Source organism: Danio aesculapii, chromosome 5, assembly GCF_903798145.1.
Source record: "Danio aesculapii chromosome 5, fDanAes4.1, whole genome shotgun sequence".
NCBI lineage: Eukaryota > Metazoa > Chordata > Actinopteri > Cypriniformes > Danionidae > Danio > Danio aesculapii.
This window is the reverse complement of record NC_079439.1, coordinates 30515296-30538210: the sequence shown is the minus strand read 5'-3', so window position 1 is coordinate 30538210 and position 22915 is coordinate 30515296. Positions and strand designations below refer to the sequence as shown.

Below are 22915 nucleotides of genomic sequence, written 5' to 3'. Positions count from 1 at the left end.
TAAGATTATAAGACTGAATGGCATGAAATGCCATCATTCTTGAGACATTTCCCAGTATTTCTCTGTTGCAATTGAGCGATCACAATAATTGACCCTGAAAAAGCCAAAGCAAAGCAAACACTACCAAATTACTTTGGTATAAACACAGCACTACAACATACAAAAGAGAGAGATTGACTTAGAAAGTCACTTACCTGTTTTATAATGATTTGATCAGCTGTAGTTTGAATTTACACAGTTTTTCTCCTCTCCTCTAAGGGCTTGTTATGCGGTCTCTGAGGCCTCTTGTGGCAGAGCGTCCACTGTCTTTGGTCTTCTAAGTATGACAGGCTTATGGATGCTGATGCGCTGAATCTCCGAAATTATATCTATTTAAATTTAGCACTATCCTCATAAATAAACTGCATAGTTGCAATCTAAACAAAAACATTCTCGCCTCATTGATCTTTATTGATCTGGTGTTACTAAATGTGGGCAGAGTAATACAGAATGGTGAGGACGGCTAATTGCACTGCTATCAGCCAATTAGATTCGAGAACCAGACAGAACTGTTGTACATATATATATATGCATCCTTCTATACTTGTAAACCAGTTTTTTAATTTGTTTGGCATGGAGCATTATTAGACACTATCAACTGTAGTCTTTCCTTGCTTGTTTGACTGATTTAGATACCTCATTTAGATGTCTTTTTGATGTTTTGACTGATTTAGATGCCATTTTCTGCTTCCTAAGACAATGAGCTAGACACACCTACTCCATTCACATCGAAAACCGGAAGTCATCAGCTGTAATCTTCAACATGGAATATGCTCCTTCGTTATATTCCAGAGCATCTGCATTAGTAACTGACTTCCTCTCAAACAATCTCACTGGCTGATCTTCTGAACAAAGTGTAATTGTGTCTTGTAGCGTCTGGTTCTGCTCCAGCGTCTCTCGCAGGGGTTGTTCCAGTGTTCGGTACAGTTCCAGCCAAAGATGTAACCTGTAGCACTGAGGAGGGTAAAACAATTATTTGGGGAGCTGTGTCACCCTTGAGAGGATCAAGTGTCCCTCTCATCTTAGGCAGCCGCCTTACAGTGTTAAGTGCCTGACTGCTCTTTCTCTGTAGCTTATTGTTAAAGAAAGAGAGGAGGACAGTGGGATGGAGCCTCTGGGTCTCTGAGCTCGGAATCATGGGTAGGCCGTTTGCCTTTATCGTGATTGATTATCTCTTCATTTGGTGTAATATTCACTTAATTTTCATGCTGCCTATTTTAGTGATCAACCGGCGCTTGATTTTTGGTTGGGAAAAAAGGGTGCTTAACCCCACTGTATTTAATGATTATCTGGTTAAAATGCTTGTGTCCACAATTAGATGAAGGCTCAATCACACTAAGGAACACAACAGTTTTTTCTGAAAGCTAAAAAACACTAAGTTTACATCACAGTATATGGCACAGACAAACGATGGAAATGCTTTCAGTATGATTTTGGTTTTTATTCAAGTAACATTGACTATAATGTTTGTGCTGAAAGAAATTTATTTTCGTTAGGTGTGTTTAGACTTTTGATTTACTCTATTAAAACGAAGTCTGATGCAAATACTCAGTTCAGTTTGATTAATTAATCAAAAAGTATTTGAAATCGACTTTCAGAACCTATAATCAGTCAAATTTCTCCAGGTCGTTTTATTATTTATTTATTTTTTAATTACTTTCCCTACCGTGTGTGAGTCATGTGATCCTACTTAAAGCTGATTTATACTTCTTTAGCCACTTTGCAGCCCATCTGATCTCTGGTCAAGTAGGATGATGGACCTATTCTTGAGCCTTACTTTGCACTACATTGATGATGATTGGAAAGCCAGAGATACGGTGCTCAGCATAATTGAGTACACCCCATTTTGAAAATCAATATTTTTATCCATTTTTCAGTGAATATAGGCAATGTAGTTTGGTCCATTTAAACAAACCGATTTATTAAATAGATATTCATTCATTCATTCATTCATTTTCTTTTTGGCTTAGTCCCTTTATTAATCTGGGGTCGCCACAGCGGAATGAACTGCCAACTTATCCAGCATATGTTTTATGCAGCAGATGCCCTTCCAGCTGCAACCCATCCTTGGGAAAATTAAACAGATATATTTATTAAAATAGTATTTTAGTCACCAAGCATATTTAGAAACCGTAAGATAATACAATTAAATTTAATCAAAATATTGCAAAAAAAAATTATAACCTACAAAATTTCAACAAAAATGTTTTTTTTTTTTATTTATTTATTTATTTATTTATTTATTTATTTATTTATTTATTTATTTATTTGTTGCTTCTCTTGATTTTTCTTCTTTTTTAAATTTGTTTTTAATATTTTTCTATATATAATTTGGGTGTTCTAGTTTTTGGACCGTTATTGTAAGTTCTTTTAGATAAGCTCCAGATTTGGCTTCAGTACTGACTAATCTAATGTATATGCACAAATATAATATTGTATAGCTTTCTGTTTAAAGTATGAATTTAAAAGAGAGATTTGTCAGGGGTGTACTTGTATATGCGAAGCACTGTACTTTAAGAAAGCATATTTTTCATTACATAAGATGCAAGAAATGCACTTTAAAGTATTATTTACAGGATATACTATAGATTTTTTTTATTATTTAGAAGAGATACTGCTTATTTTCTACTTTTAATATGAAAAACATTGAAGATAATTTAATTTGTTTCTAAAAGTGCAAGTTATTTATTTTCACTTTTTTATTAGAAATAAAAATGATGTTTTGGCTTTATTTGTGACATGTTGGTTTAAGGCAATGTGTGTTTTAATTTCAATTGTTCAACATTGATGTTCCATAAATAATCATAGATAGTGGATAGTTTGTGTTTCCTTCAATTATTTTTAAATTAAGTAATGCACCCTTTATTCAAAAATCTCTCACTTGTAATATGTGAGCATATTTACTGTACCAAACTTGTCAGTGAACTACGATGGCAAAAAAAATAAAATAAATAAATGAAATAATCGTTTATTAATCGTAGTCAAGTTTTTCAAGCTTTTGATTGTAGGTCAAATCGCCCAGCTCTACGTCTGAACCTTTATGCACACTAATAAACAAGCAGACTGGGACCCTTAAATTTGCATCTGTTTCCAAATCAACTGTTTGAGTGAAACATAAATGCAACAAAGGACAAAGACATTCAGGATGACATAACAGGATGCCATCATGTCACGTGATGCCTCCCTAAAAAGAACAGAATACTCAACCATACCTGTTGTACGTCAGATTACAACACATGCTCATTCACTAACTGTTTTATTTCCTATTTGGGTTTATGTGCTCTTTTTAAAGATATTTGTTTTTTATATTTAGTTAGATGTCAGTTCTTGAAGTGTTTAATTGTTGACAGTATGTTAAAATTAAATCACTGGATTCATAACGATTAGTTTCATTATTAAAGTAATTTAATTAGTCATGTTGCTAATTACATTTTATTAACTTGTAATTTGTCATCTAATTTGTCATATTGTAATTTTTTATGAAAATCCAAGAAAAATCTGACTTTAAACCGTAAACACTCTTTTAAATCCCTACAGTGCAGTAAAATTAAATGAGAATTGTATTCCCTCAGTCTACTGTATCTCTTTTTGTTCTCTTCCAGAACTCCAGTGTCTCCTCTCAAAAATGGGCCATTTCTTCTTATCCAAACAAAACTTCAAAGCACTCGGTCCGTGGCTTTGTAGTGGTGGATGAGTCTGAGTGCCTCACGTCTCCTGTCGTCAGCACACATAGCAGGTATAAGGACACCAGGGATAAAAAGATCCAGTCCACCACCTTCAAATCATCAGAGACTTTCACCACTCAAAAACTGAAAGCTGATTTGAGTAAAGGCCGTCTGGAGCGGCACCATTTGAAGCCGTCTGGGGACATCTCTGAGCTGGATTCTAGTTTAAATGTGAAGATGTCTGCTGGTCAGAAGGATCTGCTCAGGCCTACTGTCCATCCAGAGTTAAACCAGTTGACTGAAGAAGGTTTCTTACTTCCTTCACAGAGCATCTCTGGGTACTCTAGTCAAGTAGTTAAACAGCCTTCGGTCGATGTTCCCTCACAAAAAGGATATGAAATGCTAGTAGGCATTGGAAAAGCTGACAACAAGTTTTCAAGAGTTGCCCGTAAACATGGAGATGTTATATTAGGCAAGGATGGAAGAAGATACCGGCTTCTCAGTGGACCTCCAGGGCCTGTTGGATCACCAGGGAAAAGAGTGAGTTACTAAAATCCTGATGAAATTGGGTGAAATCACATGCTCTGGGCGCAGCTGAAAATGTTTAAGCAATTTGCTTGTTCTAGTATGTGCAAAACTGAAATCTGAACCCCCCAAAAGTAGCGAATGAACATGAAACTTGTTTAAATGCATGTTATCACTTCTGACTTACTTATAGTAGACATATCCTTAGGGTTATTATAAGTCTTTTACTGTTTTACTTGTATATTCTCTCAAAAATGTCTATTAGAATGTACAAAAATCTAGCCTGAGCGACAGTGAAGTTCTCTGAGGTTTTGAAAATTAACTGAGACACAAAGTGGGGACAATTGCATTTGTATAAAACAAGATGCTGTGAATCTAATATGAGAAAAATTAAAGTTAAACAGTTTTAGTTATGAGTGGACTGAATGGGGTTACATATTCAGAATTGAATTAAATTAAATTGAAGTATGAATGAAACATTTACCGATTTCAATTATCATTTTTCTTGGATTTCTATAACGAAAATTGAAAACGGTTCATTCATACAAATGTTTCATTCAAACAAGAAAACAAGAGTAGGTGAATCTGATATGAGATGCATTAAAATTCAATTACTTCAATAATAAAACTAATTAGTAGATGTTTGAAAAACATTATTTCAAAACGGTAAAATTTTCATTCATAATTCGATTCAATTTTAACTCTGTTCTGAATATGTAACCACATTCAGTCCGCTCATAACAAAAATTTTTAACTTTAATATATTTCATATCAGATTCACATTCTTTTGTTTCTCGTTTCAATGATGAATGAAACATTTACTGTTTTCAATTGTTGTTTTTTCTTGGAGGAACAAAAGAATGTGAATCTGATATGAGGTAGATTAAAGTTAAACAGTTTGAATTATGAGTGGACTGAATGTGGTTACATATTCAGAATTGAATTGAATTATGAATGAAACATTTACTGTTTTCAATTACCGTTTTTCTTGGATTTCTACAGTATTAAACATCTACTAGTGTGACAAATTAGATGACAAACTACAAGTTAACTAAATGCAATTAGCAATGTAACCAATTCTATAACTTTAATCACTTAAATAATGAAACTTAATAGTAGATGTTTTATAGAAATCCAAGAAAAACGATAATTGAAAACGGTAAATGTTTCATTCATAATTGAAACAAGAGAACGTGAATCTGATAGGAGATAGATTAAAATCCAATTACTTTAATTACTTTAATAATGAAACTAATTAGTAGATGTTTTAAAATTAAAAATGATAATTGAAAACAGTAAAGTTTTTATTCAACATTCAGTTCTGAATATGTAACCACATTCAGTCCGCTCATAACTGAAACTGTTTGACTTTAATATATCTCATATCAGATTCACATTCTCTTGTTTCTCGTTTCAATTATGAATGAAATATTTACTGTCTTCAATTGTCGGTTTTGTTGGAGAAAATAAGATACCTTGAATATGATATGAGATAGATTAAAGTTAAACTGTTTCAGTTATGAGTGGACTAAATGTGGTTACATATTCAGAATTGAATTGAATTATGAATGAAATATTTAGCATTTTCAACTATCGTTTTCCTTGGATTTCTATCGGACAACTACTTTGGAGCTATGGAATTTTAAAGAGTGACGGTAACAATGAAACCATACTGTATCAACATTGCTTTATACAAAATGATTTTGTATAGTAGGTAATATCTAACTATTGTATGCCTCAATTGACCAGTCTGAATCTTTCGAATGTTTCAGCATGCACAATGGTCAAAAATGTTCATTGTCCAATTGTAATAGTGTAATAAAGTAGAAAGCCCTGCTCGCATTAAAGTTACTTCCAAACCAAGCATTATTTTGTTGGTTAATGTGGTATAATTAACACATAATTAATATTTTCATGGATTATTCAGAGGACTACTTTATGCATGTCATTTTAATGAGTAATGGTCAATCTAACCACACCTTGACCAATCAGAACAAAGTATTTCAGAAGTGATGCCAATGAAATGGCAGCTAAAACAAGTACATCACTATATAATCAAAATGTGTAATTACTTTTATAGTAGTTATGCGTTTATTCCATGCCTGTTTGTTGGAACTGTAAGCCTGCCCACATTTCAGTCTGCAAATGGCCAGTGTTTGTTTTTTGAGCTGGAAACATGAACGTTACGAACTGAAGTTGCATTAAATTGCTAGTCTGAAAACTGATTCTTAAACTCACTTCATAGTCAAATCTATTTTAGTCCTATTTTGGAACGCATCATTGCTTGAAAGCTGAATGTTATATAATCTTTTCATCTTTTAATGAAGTTCAGAGGAATACATCTTTAATCATACATCACAACCTCTGCCCATTTCTAAATTATGGCCTTCCTGAATGAATCCAAAATATCAGACCGGCAGTAATAAATGTGCACTTTGCATACGGTTTGGGGTCTGGCAGCGCAGCACTGTACGAGTTGGCATGTCTGAGAGTGTCACATTACGTAATATACATAAGATTAAAAGGACACGAGCCTATAAATATTAATTTGCTCATAAGTCTAATGGATTCACAAAGTCTTTTGCTTCATGATTTCCAAGCTTCTATTTGAACATGGAAAGTAATCCTCTGTAAACTTGATGGTTGATGACAGTATTTCTGTGGCCTCATAATGTTACTTTTGCTTCAAATGTACTGTGCGACTCTGTTTAGGATTGCTCTTGTTGTTTACACAGGGGTGTGCTGGTAAAAGAGGATATATTGGATACAAGGGTGATAAGGTGAGGAAGAACATTGTATAAATACAACTCATTGTAGCATCTCTGTGAAGATGACATTTACATGTACTCATATGTCCTGACAGGGATCTCAAGGTGTCCCAGGAGTGGATGGGCTAAGAGGCATACAAGGACCCCCAGGGCCTCCGGGACTCCCAGCCCTGTACCTGTGGAGGAACACAGACGAGGATTGGGCTGCATTCAGGGTAGGCCTAAGCACACTGTATATTGGAGAAATGCTCCATTATTTTATGTTTCTTAAGCATAGGTTTACTAGCATTTATGGTTAAAAAAAACATTAATTTTCCCATATTATACTGTTTAGCATCACTAAATCAAGTCAAAAAGATTTGTTCAAAGATCTTGTCTTTTAAAACCTGTCCTTCCCAAAGGCATACTCTGATCTGATTGGTCAGTTTGCCCCAATTTTACAACATGTATATATGAAACACTACACTGGTATTTACATTTATATGCACAATATGATATTAATAGCATGTTGGAAATACAAATACATGCAACAAATTGATTCCACTGTGTCGACCCCAGATTAATAAGGGGATTAAACTGAAAAGAAAATAAATGAATGAATAAAGGATTAGTTCACCTTAAAAATGATAATACTGTTTCTTACCCTCATGTCGTTCCAAGCCATGATCCAAGTTTATTCATCTTTGGGGCAGAAATTAAAATATTTTAGATGAAACCTGAGAACAAGGGTCCCAAGATGTTCAAAGGCCAGAAAGAGAACAAAAATCATTGTCAAAACATTCCATATGACTTCAGCGCACTGTAATCATACAAAGCTCTAAGAACATGTTTGGCAAAAACTAAACACGCTCATTTCATTTAGTTTCATTTGCACATGTTTGTACTGTTTAAAGCTCAGATGTCGGAAGGAGTTATGTTAGCGAGTATATCTGTGTTCAGCTGACTCAATCTTTTAAGCCAAAAAAAATTGACATTTCCAGTTTCTCAACAAGTTCAATCCAGATTTATCTTAACTCAGAATTTAAAGGGCACCTATGGTGAAAAATCGACTTTTCAAGCTGTTTGGACAAATGTGTGTAGGTATAGTGTATAGGCTGTCATATTTGGGTGATATAAACACACCCAGTGCTTTTTTTTTCAATTTTACAACATAAAAACAGTGGAACAATTGGAGCGGTTTTCAGACCAACTGTAACTTGACGTAGGAGTGTGGTCACCCCTCCACCGAATTGATTGACAGCTGCATATTAACATGTCCCGGTAGTCATGTGTATAATCATATCAACAAGAGAGGACGAGCGCAAAGCAACCGGGAATAAAAGGTGTGTTCAGTTTGCTAGGATCATCAATCATCATCAAACGTGATCAAGAGTGAGTTTCCCATGTTTAAAATGTTTTAAAACAGAGCATGTGTGTAATGAATTACAGTGATTTAGCTTAGCTTTACTTTATCACCACAGCCGCATGTAAAAACAATTATGAAAGAAGACGCTTCAATCCCGGTTTGTGGACGTTAAATCAGGTTTATTTTGTTCATTAACATAACAGATATCCATACAGCAGTGGAGATTACCAGTATCACGTCACATTTGCGTGCAAAAAGAGTGCAAAGCTAAACGAGCGCTCTGTCTGTGTGTGTGCGCGTGCGTGTCTGCGCTGTGTATGTGTGTATCTGTGTGTGTGCGCGTGAACTTTGTAATAACATTGTGTGTCACTCATCGTTGCAACTCAACACAACACAACAAATGCATTAGTAAAGTTCTTACTGTAGTATTTCTCACAAACGCTACGTGAGATCTGCTTCCTTTATATCTGTCAGTTGTCTGAATCAGCCGAAGGAGGAGATGAAGCCACGCAGAAAGGGACGTAGAAACGGTGGGCGGGGAGGACTAGCCTTAAATGCGCTGTACAACAAAACCGCAACCTGATTAAAAAAGGTATAAAAAAGAAACTTATAAAAGGTATAATAAATAATCTGATGGGTGTTTTGAACTGAAACTTTACAGACACATTCTGGAGGCACAATGGGTTTATATTAAATCTGAAAAAAGGGGTAACCTAGGTGCCCTTTAAAACTAATTGGTGCAATGAGTTTTACAGTGAAACTAAATGTCTCTTACCAAATCCCTTACCATTGATGTTTTAACTCCTAGGGCTTCTTCAGTTCTTATAAGTCATACTCTTATTAGAACGGTAAATGCTGGAGTTGCTTATATCAGTTCAAGCCCAAGTCTGATGAGGAAACATTGAAATGACTAGTTAATCAATCTGAGCATTTATTGCATGGACAACTTGAACAGGACGTTTCTCGTTGGTAGGTTTAATGTTTGTTGAGTTTAGGAACATAATCAGATACATTTAGATGAGACACCACTGAAAAAACAGGCATGCGTTGATTGTTCATGTCCTCACTGACTGACTTCTGTGCAGAATCAAAGTTTCATTTTGCAGCTTCTTTGATTATAACATGAAGTAATTGATAATTCCAGATTGCTAATGGTTCTTTTTGGCAGCTCATAATCATTCCATTCTTTTAGATGCCAATAACTTAATTTGTCTTGCATTCTGGTCTTTAAAGTCTGCATGAAATCAAAATTGAAAGTGATAATTTTGCCAGCACACATTGTTAGTCTTAAAATTATAATTTATAAGTGCAAGTTAATCCACTTAAATAAATATGCTGATTGTTTTGGCAATGTTTATTTCAAATCTGACCATTTGCATCTGCTCTGTAATGGCAGTCAGTCCTTCTCTGATGACGAAATACATAATCATACAGGAATAAAAGTCTGTAACTTCCGATTTTCTGTTTGTAGTATTGAAAAACGATCCATGCTCCACAGTTTAAATGATGGCACTAAAAGTCTCAAGGCTGAATTATAATTGTTTTAGTTTAATCTGGATAAATGACATCATCCTGCGCATCCAAAGTTGGACAAATCAACTGAGCCACCGCCCTGTGTCTTTTTCAAGGCTTCTGGACGACCCGTTCTTTGCGTCCCTGCCAGACCCCTGTGTTCTATCTATTTGTGACTATCTATTTTTAAGCATATGCTTAAGTGTAATTGTAAAACCGCAGGTCTGACCTCCCGGTAGATTCTCATAATTCAAAACAGTTGTGAATATCTGCTTGTATTTGCCCGTGACCACTTGACATTATTTGACGTTTGTCCAAATGTTGTTCTTCCTCATCATTTGGCAGAGTCCTCAAACATGATTAATTAGTTTAGTCCTAAAAGACAAGTCATGTGTGTATATCGAGCCATGGGTGATAGGTGAAGGAGTTGTGTATTTCTAAAACTGCAAGCATACTGTGTTAGACAATCTTTTTGTGATGCAAGTTTATTTATTTATTTGTAACTTTTTTTTTTTTTGTACTGACCCATAAGTCTAAAGAGGACCATGAAGTGTAAGTGTAGTTAATATATCTACCAACATGAACTATGAATAAACAATACTACAATATTTTTTAATAATAGTTCAACTTTTGCTAATCATTATTGAAATCCTTACATTTGATAATGAGAGTTAATAACTAAGCTAAGAATAACATTTATATCAACAAACACTTACAAATAAACAAATGTATTATTTGTAGGTTTATTTGTTAGTAAATGCATTAACTAATGTAACTTTATTTTAAAGTGTTACCAGATTTTTCTTTTGGCCCATGCACTTCATTGTAGAAGATATATTTTGGTAGTGCTTCAACATATGAGATCAGCTTTCCTATGGTGTATTGTATAATTTGGCTGTTATTTTGGAAAGTGAAGTCTGGTTCTTTTGTATAAATTATTGGCAAGTAATGACTAGTAAAATCTTCCATATAAATCTTCTCTGTTTTTAATAAAGAGAAGATGTTTAAATATTTAAATATGATTTGCCATTTTATATAAAAAGTATCATTTGCCTCCATTTATTATAATCATGGTCTGATTAAAATTGTTTTAAAGTTATTTCTCATTGAAGGTCTATTTATTTATTTGCATGTTGTTTCTCCAAAATTTCGGTTCTCCAGTTTTTATTATACAGAAACATCCACTTTGGGTATAACAAGATGTCTAAAAATCTATTTCTTTTTTAACTTGATACTTGAATCGTATCATTCAATTACCTTTTTGACTTTATGAAAACACAAGTGACAGCTTAATTTTTTTGGTGAGTGGGTGCAAAGGTGAAAAAAAATAGCACGTGATTTTTAAATGAATGTCCCCCAAAATAAATAAATAAATAAATAAATAAATAAACAAATAAATAAATAAATAAATAAATAAATAAAATTAAGCTATCATAAAGACAAACATGTAATTGAATAATATGAATAAGAAAAGTAACAATGGCGATAAGACCAGTAAATAAATAAGACCAGTTTCAATTATCATGAAAAATGTATTACAATTTTTATATTTTTCAGAATTTCTGCTGTGCATGTTGGCAGTCATAGCATACTCACAAATTATTGTTGGAGAAAAAACAAGAAAAAACAAATGAAGAAGGTCATGCAAGTGATGCCAACTAAAAGCTTATTATGAAATCATGAGATAAATATGACATATTTCTGCTAATTAAAAAAAAAAAAAAGAGCGTTACATTTTGCTTTTCTTTGTATATCTTTAGGAAACCAAAAGAAGGAGGTCATGTCATAGTGGTTATTATTTTAAATTCATAGATTTTGTCAAACACTAATAACAGTGAGACCACTCCACAGACCGCTACCTTCATTATATATTTTATAATATTTGGCTCTTTAAAATGACATTCACATCATATATTTGATCATTATGACAACATTATTATATTTTGAATGGTAGGAAATGGCTATTTTCTCTAACAACTGTGACTTTTATTGGCATTTTTAATAGTTTGAAGTAATATACAGTATTTTGTTTTAATTCTCTAGATATTATCTATCATACAAAAATATTGTTTCAGACTACTAAAATGTAAATAAAACTTACTTTGTTAAACTGCACAGTTGAATTCTTAACACCAAAAGTCGACAGAGCACAGATCTATATATGCATATCCCATAATGCAGTTCAAATCTGCAAATAAATGGAAATTAGAAACTGTGTATCACAAAATACGAAACCTGTAAATGAACATTTTTTTATAGTGAATATTGCTGTCTGAACAAGAATGTTTGCAGTGCTTATTTTCAAGTAGTTAAAAACAAATTTTGCTCCATTGATGACTCAAAAAAGGTGTAATTGTTCAAACTTTCTCCAGAAGAACAAATAATATAGGAAATACTGTGAAAAAATTCCTTGCTCTGTTTAACATCATTTGGGAAATATTTGAAATAGAAAAAAAATATTCACAGGAGGAGCTGTGTATTGTCTTGGTTAGATGAATGTATGACACATATACTGTATTTCGTGCATTCAGCTGTAATATGGGATGATTTGTCTTTAGAAAAATGTAAACCGTACCCTTACATGCATTGTTTGTTCCGGTGGTGTTTTGCCGTTTACCCATGTAGCACTCTGCATAATGATTGCAGTGTCTTGAGGAGGCTTTGACAGATGTTTAGATGTTTCAGAGGGACATGGGAGAATCAAGTGCACTGGGAGGTCCGAGTCACCAGCTTCTCTTAAACTCACCTTCACTGGACCAGCAGAGAGAGACAGACGAACCCCTGCCCCGGTGCCAAATTGAGCATATGCCAAGACAAATGTTGAATAAAGCGGAGGCGGCCTGGGTGATTTACTAACAGTGCGACAGAGACTGTGTGTCTATGTGGGTTCCAGGCTTTTCCAGCCCACACAGCAGAGACAGCGCACACTGTCCCTCAGTTCTGTTCCTCTGTTTGAACAGGAGAGACGCCTTTCAGCACTCCCTGGCTTGTGTTTCTCCTTCAGATGAATTGAAACATACAGGCATTAAGTGTTCTAAGAGCCGAGATTGAGATTTTTTTTGGAGAGTTAGATAGTTTATCGTTCTTGGGGATAGTTGAGTTGATTACTTATCATCACTTTTTGCATGCAGTCTCTAATGTGTTTATGTATCCATGCATATGATGTCTGAAACCACTTTCTTGTTTGCTCATTTAATTTTCAGTACATACGAATGCCTTATTTGAACGTGAAAGAGTAAACTGAGACAAAATAAAATGGTATTATATATAAATACATGTATTATACGTATATAGGTAATGAAAATGAGTATTCTAAAATAAAAATGAAATATTATTATTTTTGTTACATAAAATAAAATAAAAAGTAAAAAAAGTTTTTTTATTAATTTATTTTATTTTATCGTTGTTGTTGCAAAAAGGATGACTGACATGGTTCATTATGATTCACAGAAGGCACCAATAAAAAAAGTCATTCAGTGTAACATTGCATATACAGTTGAAGTCAGAATTATGCGCCCCCCTGAATTATTAGCCCCCCTGTTTATGTTTTCCACCAATTTCTGTTTAACAAAGAGATTTTTTTCAACACATTTCTAAACATAATAGTTTTAATTACTCATTTCTAATAACTGATTTATTTGATCTTTGCCATGATGACAGTAAATAATATTTTACTAGATATTTTTCAAGACACTTCTATACAGCTTAAAGTGACATTTAAAGGCATAACTAGGTTAATTAGGTTAACTAGGCAGGTTAGGGTAATTAGGCAAGTTATTGTATAATGATGGTTTGTTCTGTAGACTATCGGGGAAAAAAAAAAACTTAAAGGGGCTAATAATATTGACCTTAAAATGTTTGTTTAAAAAAAACGAAGCTGCTTTTATTCTAGTCTAAATAAACCAAATAAGACTTTATCCAGAAGAAAAAAATATTATCAGACATACTGTGAAAATTTCCTTGATGTTAAACATCATTTGGGACGTATTCAAAAAAGAAAGCAAATTCGAAGAGGGCAAGTAATTCTGACTTCAACTGTTTATAAATATTTTCTTAGACATTTTAGAACAAGTATTCCTTAATGAAATTAAAACACTAAAAAATACAATTTTAGGACTTTAAAGTCCCCAAGAACCAGAAGCTGCGACTGTTATTTTTTTTCAGATTGTGACACAGTTCTTAGAAACAGAATATTAAATGACACAAGAGTGAGCGTGGCTTGTTGTTTCTACTGCGAGCTGAATGGAGTAGTAAAGTAGGCGTTTCATTCATAAAGATGGGAAAAAGGTTTTTTTTTGAGAGTTACAACCTAACAGACTCCTTCTGCTCACCACGTTTGTTGTCAGAACTGACAGCTGGAGGGGCATGGTTAAGTATGTTAGCCACGCCCAGTTCCTGAAATATAGGAAATTAGACAAATTAACTGAAAAAAAAAACCCAAAAAAGCAGGAAAGGCATTTTCTGTTTCAGTTAAAGATTAGAATGGCAAACATTTTATTTTTTTCTTAATGACCTGCTCAGATGAATTGTTCACCACAAAACTAGCAATGTGAGTTAACAAAATCATATGGTTCGTTTTGATTTCTTGGGGACTTTAATGTAAACTAATTTCAGTTATTATTTTAGTTGGTAATTGTCAAGGCTGTATTTCTCACTTGAGATTTTCATCCATTTTGAATACATATTATTGTATCGCTAGTTTAAATAACAATTCTCAATATTAATAGTGGCTTACTACTACTTTATTAGCTGCTTATTATGAATTAAAAAGTACTTATTCTACACAATCTCATTCTAGATAAGCCCTAAACCTACCTAATAACTAAACCTAACTTAAGCCAGTTTACCAGCACAATCAAATTTTAAACCCACAGAAAGACGTTCATCATCTGTCATAATCCAAAATTAAACAAATATAAATTTAAGTAAAAGTACTACAATAAATAAACAAATATATATATATTTGTATATATAATTGCAAAATGTATACAAAACAATTTAAAAGTGAATTTATTCTATTAAAAATGTATTTTAATTTGCACGTATTTGTACTATTTAAAGCTCAGATGTTTGAATCAGAGGGGTGACACAATGGCTCAGTGGTTAGCACTGTCGCCTCACAGCAAGAAGGTCGCTGGTTCGAGTCTCGACAGGGTCAGTTGGCAGTTCTGAGTTAGCATGTTCTACCTGTGTTGTGGCTTTCCTCTGGGTGCTGCGGTTTCCCCCACAGTCAAAAGACATGCAGTACAGTTGAATTGAATAAACTAAATTGGCTGCAGTGTATAAGTGTGTATGGGTGTTTACCAGTACTGGCTTGCTGCTGGAGGGGCATCCGCTCTGTAAAACATATGCTGGATAAGTTGGCGGTTCATTCCGCTGTGGTGACCCCTGATTAATGGGGACTAAGCTGAAGGAAAATGAATGATTGAATGTTTGAAGCAGTTAACTAATATTTATGAGTTTAAAAAATTTTAATAAGTTCAGCTAAGTAAAACCTAATATACAAGTTATGTCAACACATTCAATCCAGATAGGTTTACACAAAATATTGAGTTGTTATTAACTAATTGGCGCAATCATTTTTTACAGTGTACCTTAATAAATATTTGATGTTAACAAAGCAAGTGTTAAAAGTTTTCCTTTTAGCTTTAGGTTGTGGTTAGGTATGTGCATTTTAGGTAGGTTTAAACGGTGTTCACAGTTTTGTTAAATTCATTAATTCTTTTTTTTTTCTTCTTTGTTTTATAGAGGACACCTTATTACCAGTTGCTAGCAGCTGGGTGGCCTGTAAGTGTTTGAAAAGATATATGATCAAAACATTGATATATAATATAGGGACATCAAGTGATCTCTCTTACTAAACAATGTCCGCCTGTTATCCTGCAGAGAGAGACTGGACAACCTGGACCAATGGGAGAGACGGGGAGACCTGGTTTACCTGTAAGTCTACTGGACATAATCCAAAACACCGAACACGCACAGTGAAGGTTTTTATAATGACCACCAATTACCATACCATAGTCCTGTTTACTCTAATAGTGACAATTATTTAAAGAGAAAGTCAATAAATTTGAGTTTGTGTCTCTGTAATATGTCATTTTACACAGCATGTAGTGAATTTGTTGTAATTCTGAAGGGTTTACCCGGAGACCCAGGCCAGTCAGGACCACCAGGACGGAGAGGTGATATGGTAACTATTCCTGCAATATTCATAGTATAGTACAGTACATCATGTCTGCTTGCAAATATACAGTATATAGAAACATTTATAGGTGTCACGGTGGTGCAGTGGGTAACACGATCACCTCACAGCAAGAAGGTCACTGGTTCGAGCCTCGGCTGGGTCAGTTGGCATTTCTGTGTGGAGTTTGCAAGTTCTCCTCATGCTCGTGTGGGTTTCCTCCAGGTACTCCAGTTACCCTCACGGTCCAAAGATGTGGTATAGGTGATTTGGGTTAGCTAAATTGTCCGTAGTGTATGAGTGTGAATCGGTGTGTATGGATGTTTCCCAGTGATGGGTTGCTGCTGAAAGGACATCCACTGCGTAAAACATATGCTGGATAAGATGGCGGTTCATTCCACTGTGGCGACCCCAGATTGGTAAAGGGACTAACCCTAAAAGAATATGAATGAATGGATGAATAAATTAAATACTGTACATGTGCAAGCCATTAAATGTTACTTTAGCTTTATGCAAAGCACCTACAGGGTTTAGTTACCAGCATTCACTTTTCAATAGGGTGGCATGGGACCAAAGGGTGTTCGAGGCCGTGCAGGGACTCAAGGAAGAGATGGACAGAAAGGTCTGGATGGCATGAGAGGATCTCCAGGGATTCCTGGCTTACAGGTGAATGCACAGTAGCTTTTGTAGTAGCTGTAATAGTTCAGGTTAGGACACAAGTTGGGATATATTAATGCCTTTGCGTAGATTCTGTAAAGCTATATATTGTGGCTGTGGAACATATGTACCTGCTGAAAACCATATGCTGTTTTATTTCTGGTTGTGGCTCAAGGGTCCTCGTGGTTACAAAGGTGACACAGCTCCCCCTGGTGAAAAAGGAGAGGAGGTACAGTATGGGATTACATTATATTCCAAAATTTATTCTTAAATGTCAGGATTTTATTATTACTAATATCCTTTGAATGTATTCATGAACAGGGTTTCTTTGGTGCTCCTGGTCCAAGAGGGGATAAAGGACAGACTGGCCAAAAGGTAGGATAAACCTAATTCATAATCTATTATTTATAATGTTGTTAATGTATATAAAATACCATAGACTGCAGTGCGTGTGCTTATTCTGTTTGTGGAAAGTCACAAATGCTGCCCCCTGGTGGATCAGGCAGGCACACTCTTTAAAAAAACATTTCATTTACACTCAATGGCCACTTTATTGGGTATACCTTTTTAGTACAGGTTTGGACCCACTTTTGCTGTCCGAACTGCCTTAATTAGGCTTAAATTCTGTAAGATAGTAGAGATTTCTGTATATTATACCATATATTCCCATGCTATGAATCTCCTACATCTTAAAGGTGCTCTATTGGATGGAGATCTGATGACTGTGGAGGCTAATGAGTATAGTGAACTGACCATCTTGTTTAAGAAACCAATTTGAGGTAATTCGAGCTTGCTGTGTTATTCTGATACAAGTAGCCATCTCAAGATATGGTTCTGTGGTCATGAAAGGATGGACATTGTCAGCTACAGTACACTGCTATTGTAGGTTGTGGCGTTTTAATGATGCTCAGTTTGTACTAAGGGGCCAAAAATGTGCCCAAAAATACCTCTCACACTATTACATCAGCAGGATCCAGGACTGCTGATTCAAGAGAGAATGGACCCATGCATTCATGTTGTTAATGCCAATTTCTGACCCTACCGTCTGAATGTTGCCGTCTGAATGTTGCAGATCTTCATGATCAATTTAGAATTTTTTAGTGCAGTTTATTTTGATGACCCGCTTACATCTTTTAAAAGTGGCTTGTACAGTATCCGATATCTGCATCTTTAATTCAAAGACACATTGACCTGGAAAAAAGTTGACAGCTGTGATCATAAAAGTGCACTCTTTTTGTCCATTTGCGTAATTAATCTGTTTGCAGGTTTGTTTGTTGTTACATCTGTATGTGTATATATAATTCTGTAAGCATTGTGTTATGTCTCTCTCTCAACACTGCTGTAAAGAATATTTTTGACAAGTTCATCTCTGTTTTTCACTCTTTCTCTGATCTAAGTATATATGGATGCAAACGCCTGTAAGTGCCATCTCAAGTTTCATGAGCATTTTCCTCAGCCTTTTGTATGTAGGTTCAGTAATTTCACTTTTATGGCAAAAAATATGTTGTTTTTTTCAATTGCCTTTAAAGTGAAATTACTTAACATAAACATAGGAGGCTGAGAAAACTGCTCATTTTAGTAGAAAATGTCAGATGGCACTTGAAGTTTTTTGCATCCTGGAATGCAAAATTTCAGAATCTATGGGATTTTTATTTATTTTTTTACCACATGAGAATAAATAAAAATTTGAATTTGTCACTTCAACCATATGGTTAAATGTGGCCTTAAAGTATCTTAGTCTCATCACTTTTTCTAATCTTCTTGTCCAGTTTTGGCAAGTCAGTGTGGATTGTAGCCTCATTTTGTTGTTCTCAGCTGGTAAGAGTGTCACTAGTGTGCTCATCTTCTGCTGCTGTTGCTCATCTGCTTCAAGGTTTGAATTGTTGTCTGTTTATAGATGCTCTGCTGCAGACCTTGGTTGTATCAAGTGGTTATTTGGTTATGGGGGGGGGGGGGGGGTTATCAGCTTTCTATGAAGCAGTCAGATTCTCTTCTGACCTCTGGAATCATTAAGGCAATTTCACACACAAAACTGCTATTTATTGTGAAATTTCTTTCTTTTTTAGACCATTCTCTGTAAACCCTTGAGAAGAGATAATCCTAGCAGATCAGCATTTTCTGAAATACTAAAATACGAACAACCATAAGCCATGTTTAAAGTCATTTAAACAACAATTTTGTCATTTCAGCAGATCCTCTTGACCACATATGCATGTCTAAGTGCAATGAGGTTCTGCCATGTGATCGGCTAATTAGATTAGAATTAATGTGCAGTTGATTAGATGTACCTAATAAAGTGGCCAGTGCTTGTATACTGTGCTGATTGCTATTACGTCACTTTATATTTTGCATATTACTGTTGACAAAAGTGTTGTTGGTTACAGTTCTGTTATTTTACCCTTTTTGTTTGATCATTAAAGGGATCAAAGGGAGAAATGGGGTTTACTGGCTTTTCTGGTCCTCCTGTGAGTATCCTTCCATACACATTCCTGTTCAAAATATTGTGAAAGATTTAAGTTCATCCATTTTTTTTTTTTTTTTTAGGGATTTGTTGGTTTACAAGGTGTTGAAGGAATTCCAGGGCAACCTGGACCTAAGGCGAGTTATTGTCTTAGAATATTCGTAAACCATCAACCTGCAGGTAATAATAATTTGAGTGTCCTTCATCCTCATAGTATAAAAATGTTTAACTCTATAGGGGGATCCTGGACATGATGGAAAGCGTGGTCCTGCGGGCACTGTGGTGAGTTGAGACATATCTTTTTGTCATCGACATCAAATTCCAGTTATTTTATGTAGATTGTCATATTAAGTGCAAATAACGAACATGATTTTATGTTTCAAATAACTGTTTGATTACAAAATTGGTTAAAGCCATAGATCTGACAAATATTGGGTAAACAAATTGATTTACACTAAATTATTATTCTGGGGCTGCATTAGATATAGCAGTTTAAGAAACTTCTTAAGTTACAAATGCTGTTAACGGGAAAACACCATCATCCAGCTAAATGATAAATAAATAATAATTAAAAAACTTAAATATAATAAAATACAAAATTATTCCTATCCTTCTAAATTATAATTATTTTAAAAGATTTTCCAAAGTGTTTTTCTTGATTATTGCACATTTTTAAACACAATAATTTTAAAAACTAAGTTCTAATAACTTGTTTCTATTTTTGGCCATGCTGATAATACATGATATTTTTACAGTTAATTTGCAAGAGAGCCCACTAATATTTGGCTCAAACTGTTACATTAATTAGGTTAACTGGGTATATTTGGTTAATTAGTCATTGGACAACAGTGGTTTCTTCTGTAGACAATCAAAAATAATAAGAGGGTTAATAATATTGACCTTAGCCATTTTTATTTATTTATTTATTTATTTATTTTATTATTATTATTATTATTTTATTCCAGCCAAACTACTTTCTCCAGAAGTAAACTGTACTAGGAAATACTATGAAAAAAAAACCCTTGCTCTGTTAAACCTCACTTGGGATATGTTTTTAAAAAAAGTTTAAAGGAAGACCAATAATTTTGTCTTCAAAGATACATACATGCAAACATACAGTGCATAATTAATTAATAAGGAATCCAATGTGTCTTATCAGGGAGCACCAGGTGCTACAGGACTGGTTGGTGCGCAAGGTGTTAATGGCTCAGAAGTAAGTAACTGACATGTTTCATTATTAATAACCTGTACTAAGGCCTAGTACAGGTTATAAAAAGTCAACCAAATTTGAAGCTGACAAAGTTTTTCTGTTATAGGGGGATGCTGGACCTGCTGGCCCTGTGGGACGTAAAGGTCCTCAGGTATTCTCGCACTGTATTGTGTGATTGCTTCATAAAGCTTTGTTTTTACAGAATGCGCAGTCAAAAAACAATATAAACATGTCCTGACTATTGCTCTTTAGGGGCCTAGAGGAACTGATGGAATTAGAGGCCCACCTGGTCAGCCTGGATTACAGGTACTGTACATTTCATCATGTACACTAGCAATGCGCGTATTCCTATTGATATACAAGGCTCTGTTGTAACATACAATTGTGACATACAGCATGTTCATAGATGTTTTTCCACAGGGACTTCCAGGTCAGGCTGGTCCACAGGGTCTCAAAGGTGACATAGTAAGTTTGGGAAGTCAGAAACTGGAAATTAGTACAAAACGTTGGCATGTATATCATGTACAGTATTGTGGGTTGTTTATTATTGAATGGAGACTCTAGATGTTTTTGTTTGTGGACAGGGAAAAGAGGGTCCAGTGGGAAACAGAGGGCTACAAGGCATTGAAGGGCCCATGGTGAGTCCATTTGTCATATACTAAATGTAAGCTAGAAGAATTGTCATTTATACATTCATACAGTAGGCCTTCAACAAACTTTCTAACACTAGTATTTGTTCTGTATTGTATTTTATTTCTGATTAGATTGTTAAAGACATACCTTTTGAACCTTTTGACTAAATAAATCTCACTGGTGTCCATTAAGTTACAGCCTGTCAAACTGCAGTCCTATCATTTCTAATGTGCTCTGTATGGATACCTTCAGAAGGAAAAATCAAATCATGAGAAAACAATTTAACTCGGCTCTTTTATATCTGATGATAAAAAATAGCAGCTTAGAATAAATAAAATATTAAGATAAATAAATACATTATCATTTAACCCTTATGTACTGTTGGAGATGTTTTCATCCACTCTGGGGTAATTTTGTGTCTTAATTTGGCCACAACTTTTACTCAACAATACACTCCGGACAAATTTACTACCCTTTTGTTATGTTAGGGATGAAAAATAAATTAAACTGCTGTAAAAATGCATCAGATTAATATTTATTTCAAATATTTTTGCATAAATCTGTTAATCAACCTCAGTCCTGATCAAAACTACTAAATTGCATTGAAAATTACAGGATTTTAACTCTTTAATTGTCAAGTTCATAAATGATGTCACTAATTTGGTGGGGGGAAAAACAACAAAATGGCGCATTTTCAATATAAAAAGTAATTGTGGATTGGATTTTTTTTCTTTTATCAAAGTCTTGGACATGTGAAAAAACTTAGCCTTTGATGCATTGTTTTTGATTGATTAAAAATTTTGACTTCCATGATAACCACTTTTTTATTACAAAGCCATGGCATCATATAATCATGCATTTTTGATTATTGGTGCTTTTCCCTGTTGGGAAGAGGTAAAATTTGTAATTTTTACTGTGATCATCTGTTGGCACCATTAACCCTTTAGATAGGCCTGTGAAAAAAAAAGCTTAGTTTCTGGATTTTATATGGAGTATAACAGCAAATTAAAGTGTGTGTATATGTGTCTGAGTGTGAGAGTGACCTTTACACACCTACATTGATGTGTCTAAGAAAATCAAAATATGCATCTCAGCTCTCAGAACTACATGGAGTAAATAAAAACAGAGACTGTATATTTATGCACCATCAAATGTGGTTATAATGGAAGTCAATAGGGCAAAAACAGCCATCAACAGTAAATTAGAGTGAAAAAGGGAAAATCTAACAATGCATCAAAGCCAATGTTGTTACTAATCTTTACATGTCCAAGACTGTGATAAAAGATTTTAAAAAATCCTCTCCACAATTACCTTTTATATTGAAAACACATCATTTTGTGTGTGTTTTTTTTCACCAAATCAGTGACATCCTTAATGAACTTGGCAATTAAAGAATTAAAATCCTGTAATTTTCTAAACAGTTTAGTTTTGATCAGGACTGAGATTGATTTAACAGATTTATACAAATATTAATCTGACGCATTTTTGCAGCAATTTAATTTAGTGGATGTTTTCATCCCCAACATAAACAAAAGGGTAGTACATTTGAACAGTGCACAAGGGTTAAGACTCAGTGTTTTTTTATTTGTTGTAGTACTGTTTTTATGTTTGTTTGCCAGTTTATGGAATAATTTATTGCTCTGTTCAATAAATAGTTTTATTTAGGTTATTTTTGTTTCTTTCAATTATTTGTTCCTTCATTCATTTACTTCGTTTATTTAATTGATTTAATCACTGGCCATATGTTCCTTTGTTTTGTTTTTTTTTTTGTTTTTTTTTCGTTTATCATTTGGCCTTTCATTAATTAATTCATTTATTTGTTTATTTGTTCATTATTTATTTGTTCTTTTATTCTTTTTTTATTTAGGGTATGACTGGAGATCCAGGTCCAAAAGGCTTTCCAGGTGTCACAGTAAGAT

General features: G+C 34.1%; 1 protein-coding gene across 1 annotated transcript in view; it reads left to right on the top strand.

Moving 5' to 3' along the window:
* LOC130229202 (collagen alpha-1(I) chain-like) overlaps positions 1–22915 on the top strand; it is a 93479-nt gene that overhangs the window by 44469 nt on the left and 26095 nt on the right. The window contains exons 7-24 of the mRNA XM_056457879.1: positions 3642–4244; positions 6965–7009; positions 7093–7212; positions 15603–15641; positions 15741–15794; positions 15991–16044; positions 16594–16701; positions 16868–16921; positions 17014–17067; positions 19113–19157; positions 19237–19290; positions 19391–19435; positions 20313–20366; positions 20470–20514; positions 20616–20669; positions 20784–20828; positions 20948–21001; positions 22864–22908. Coding sequence (XP_056313854.1) covers positions 3642–4244; positions 6965–7009; positions 7093–7212; positions 15603–15641; positions 15741–15794; positions 15991–16044; positions 16594–16701; positions 16868–16921; positions 17014–17067; positions 19113–19157; positions 19237–19290; positions 19391–19435; positions 20313–20366; positions 20470–20514; positions 20616–20669; positions 20784–20828; positions 20948–21001; positions 22864–22908 — 1572 coding nt within the window. The remainder of the gene's footprint in view (positions 1–3641; positions 4245–6964; positions 7010–7092; positions 7213–15602; positions 15642–15740; positions 15795–15990; positions 16045–16593; positions 16702–16867; positions 16922–17013; positions 17068–19112; positions 19158–19236; positions 19291–19390; positions 19436–20312; positions 20367–20469; positions 20515–20615; positions 20670–20783; positions 20829–20947; positions 21002–22863; positions 22909–22915) is intronic.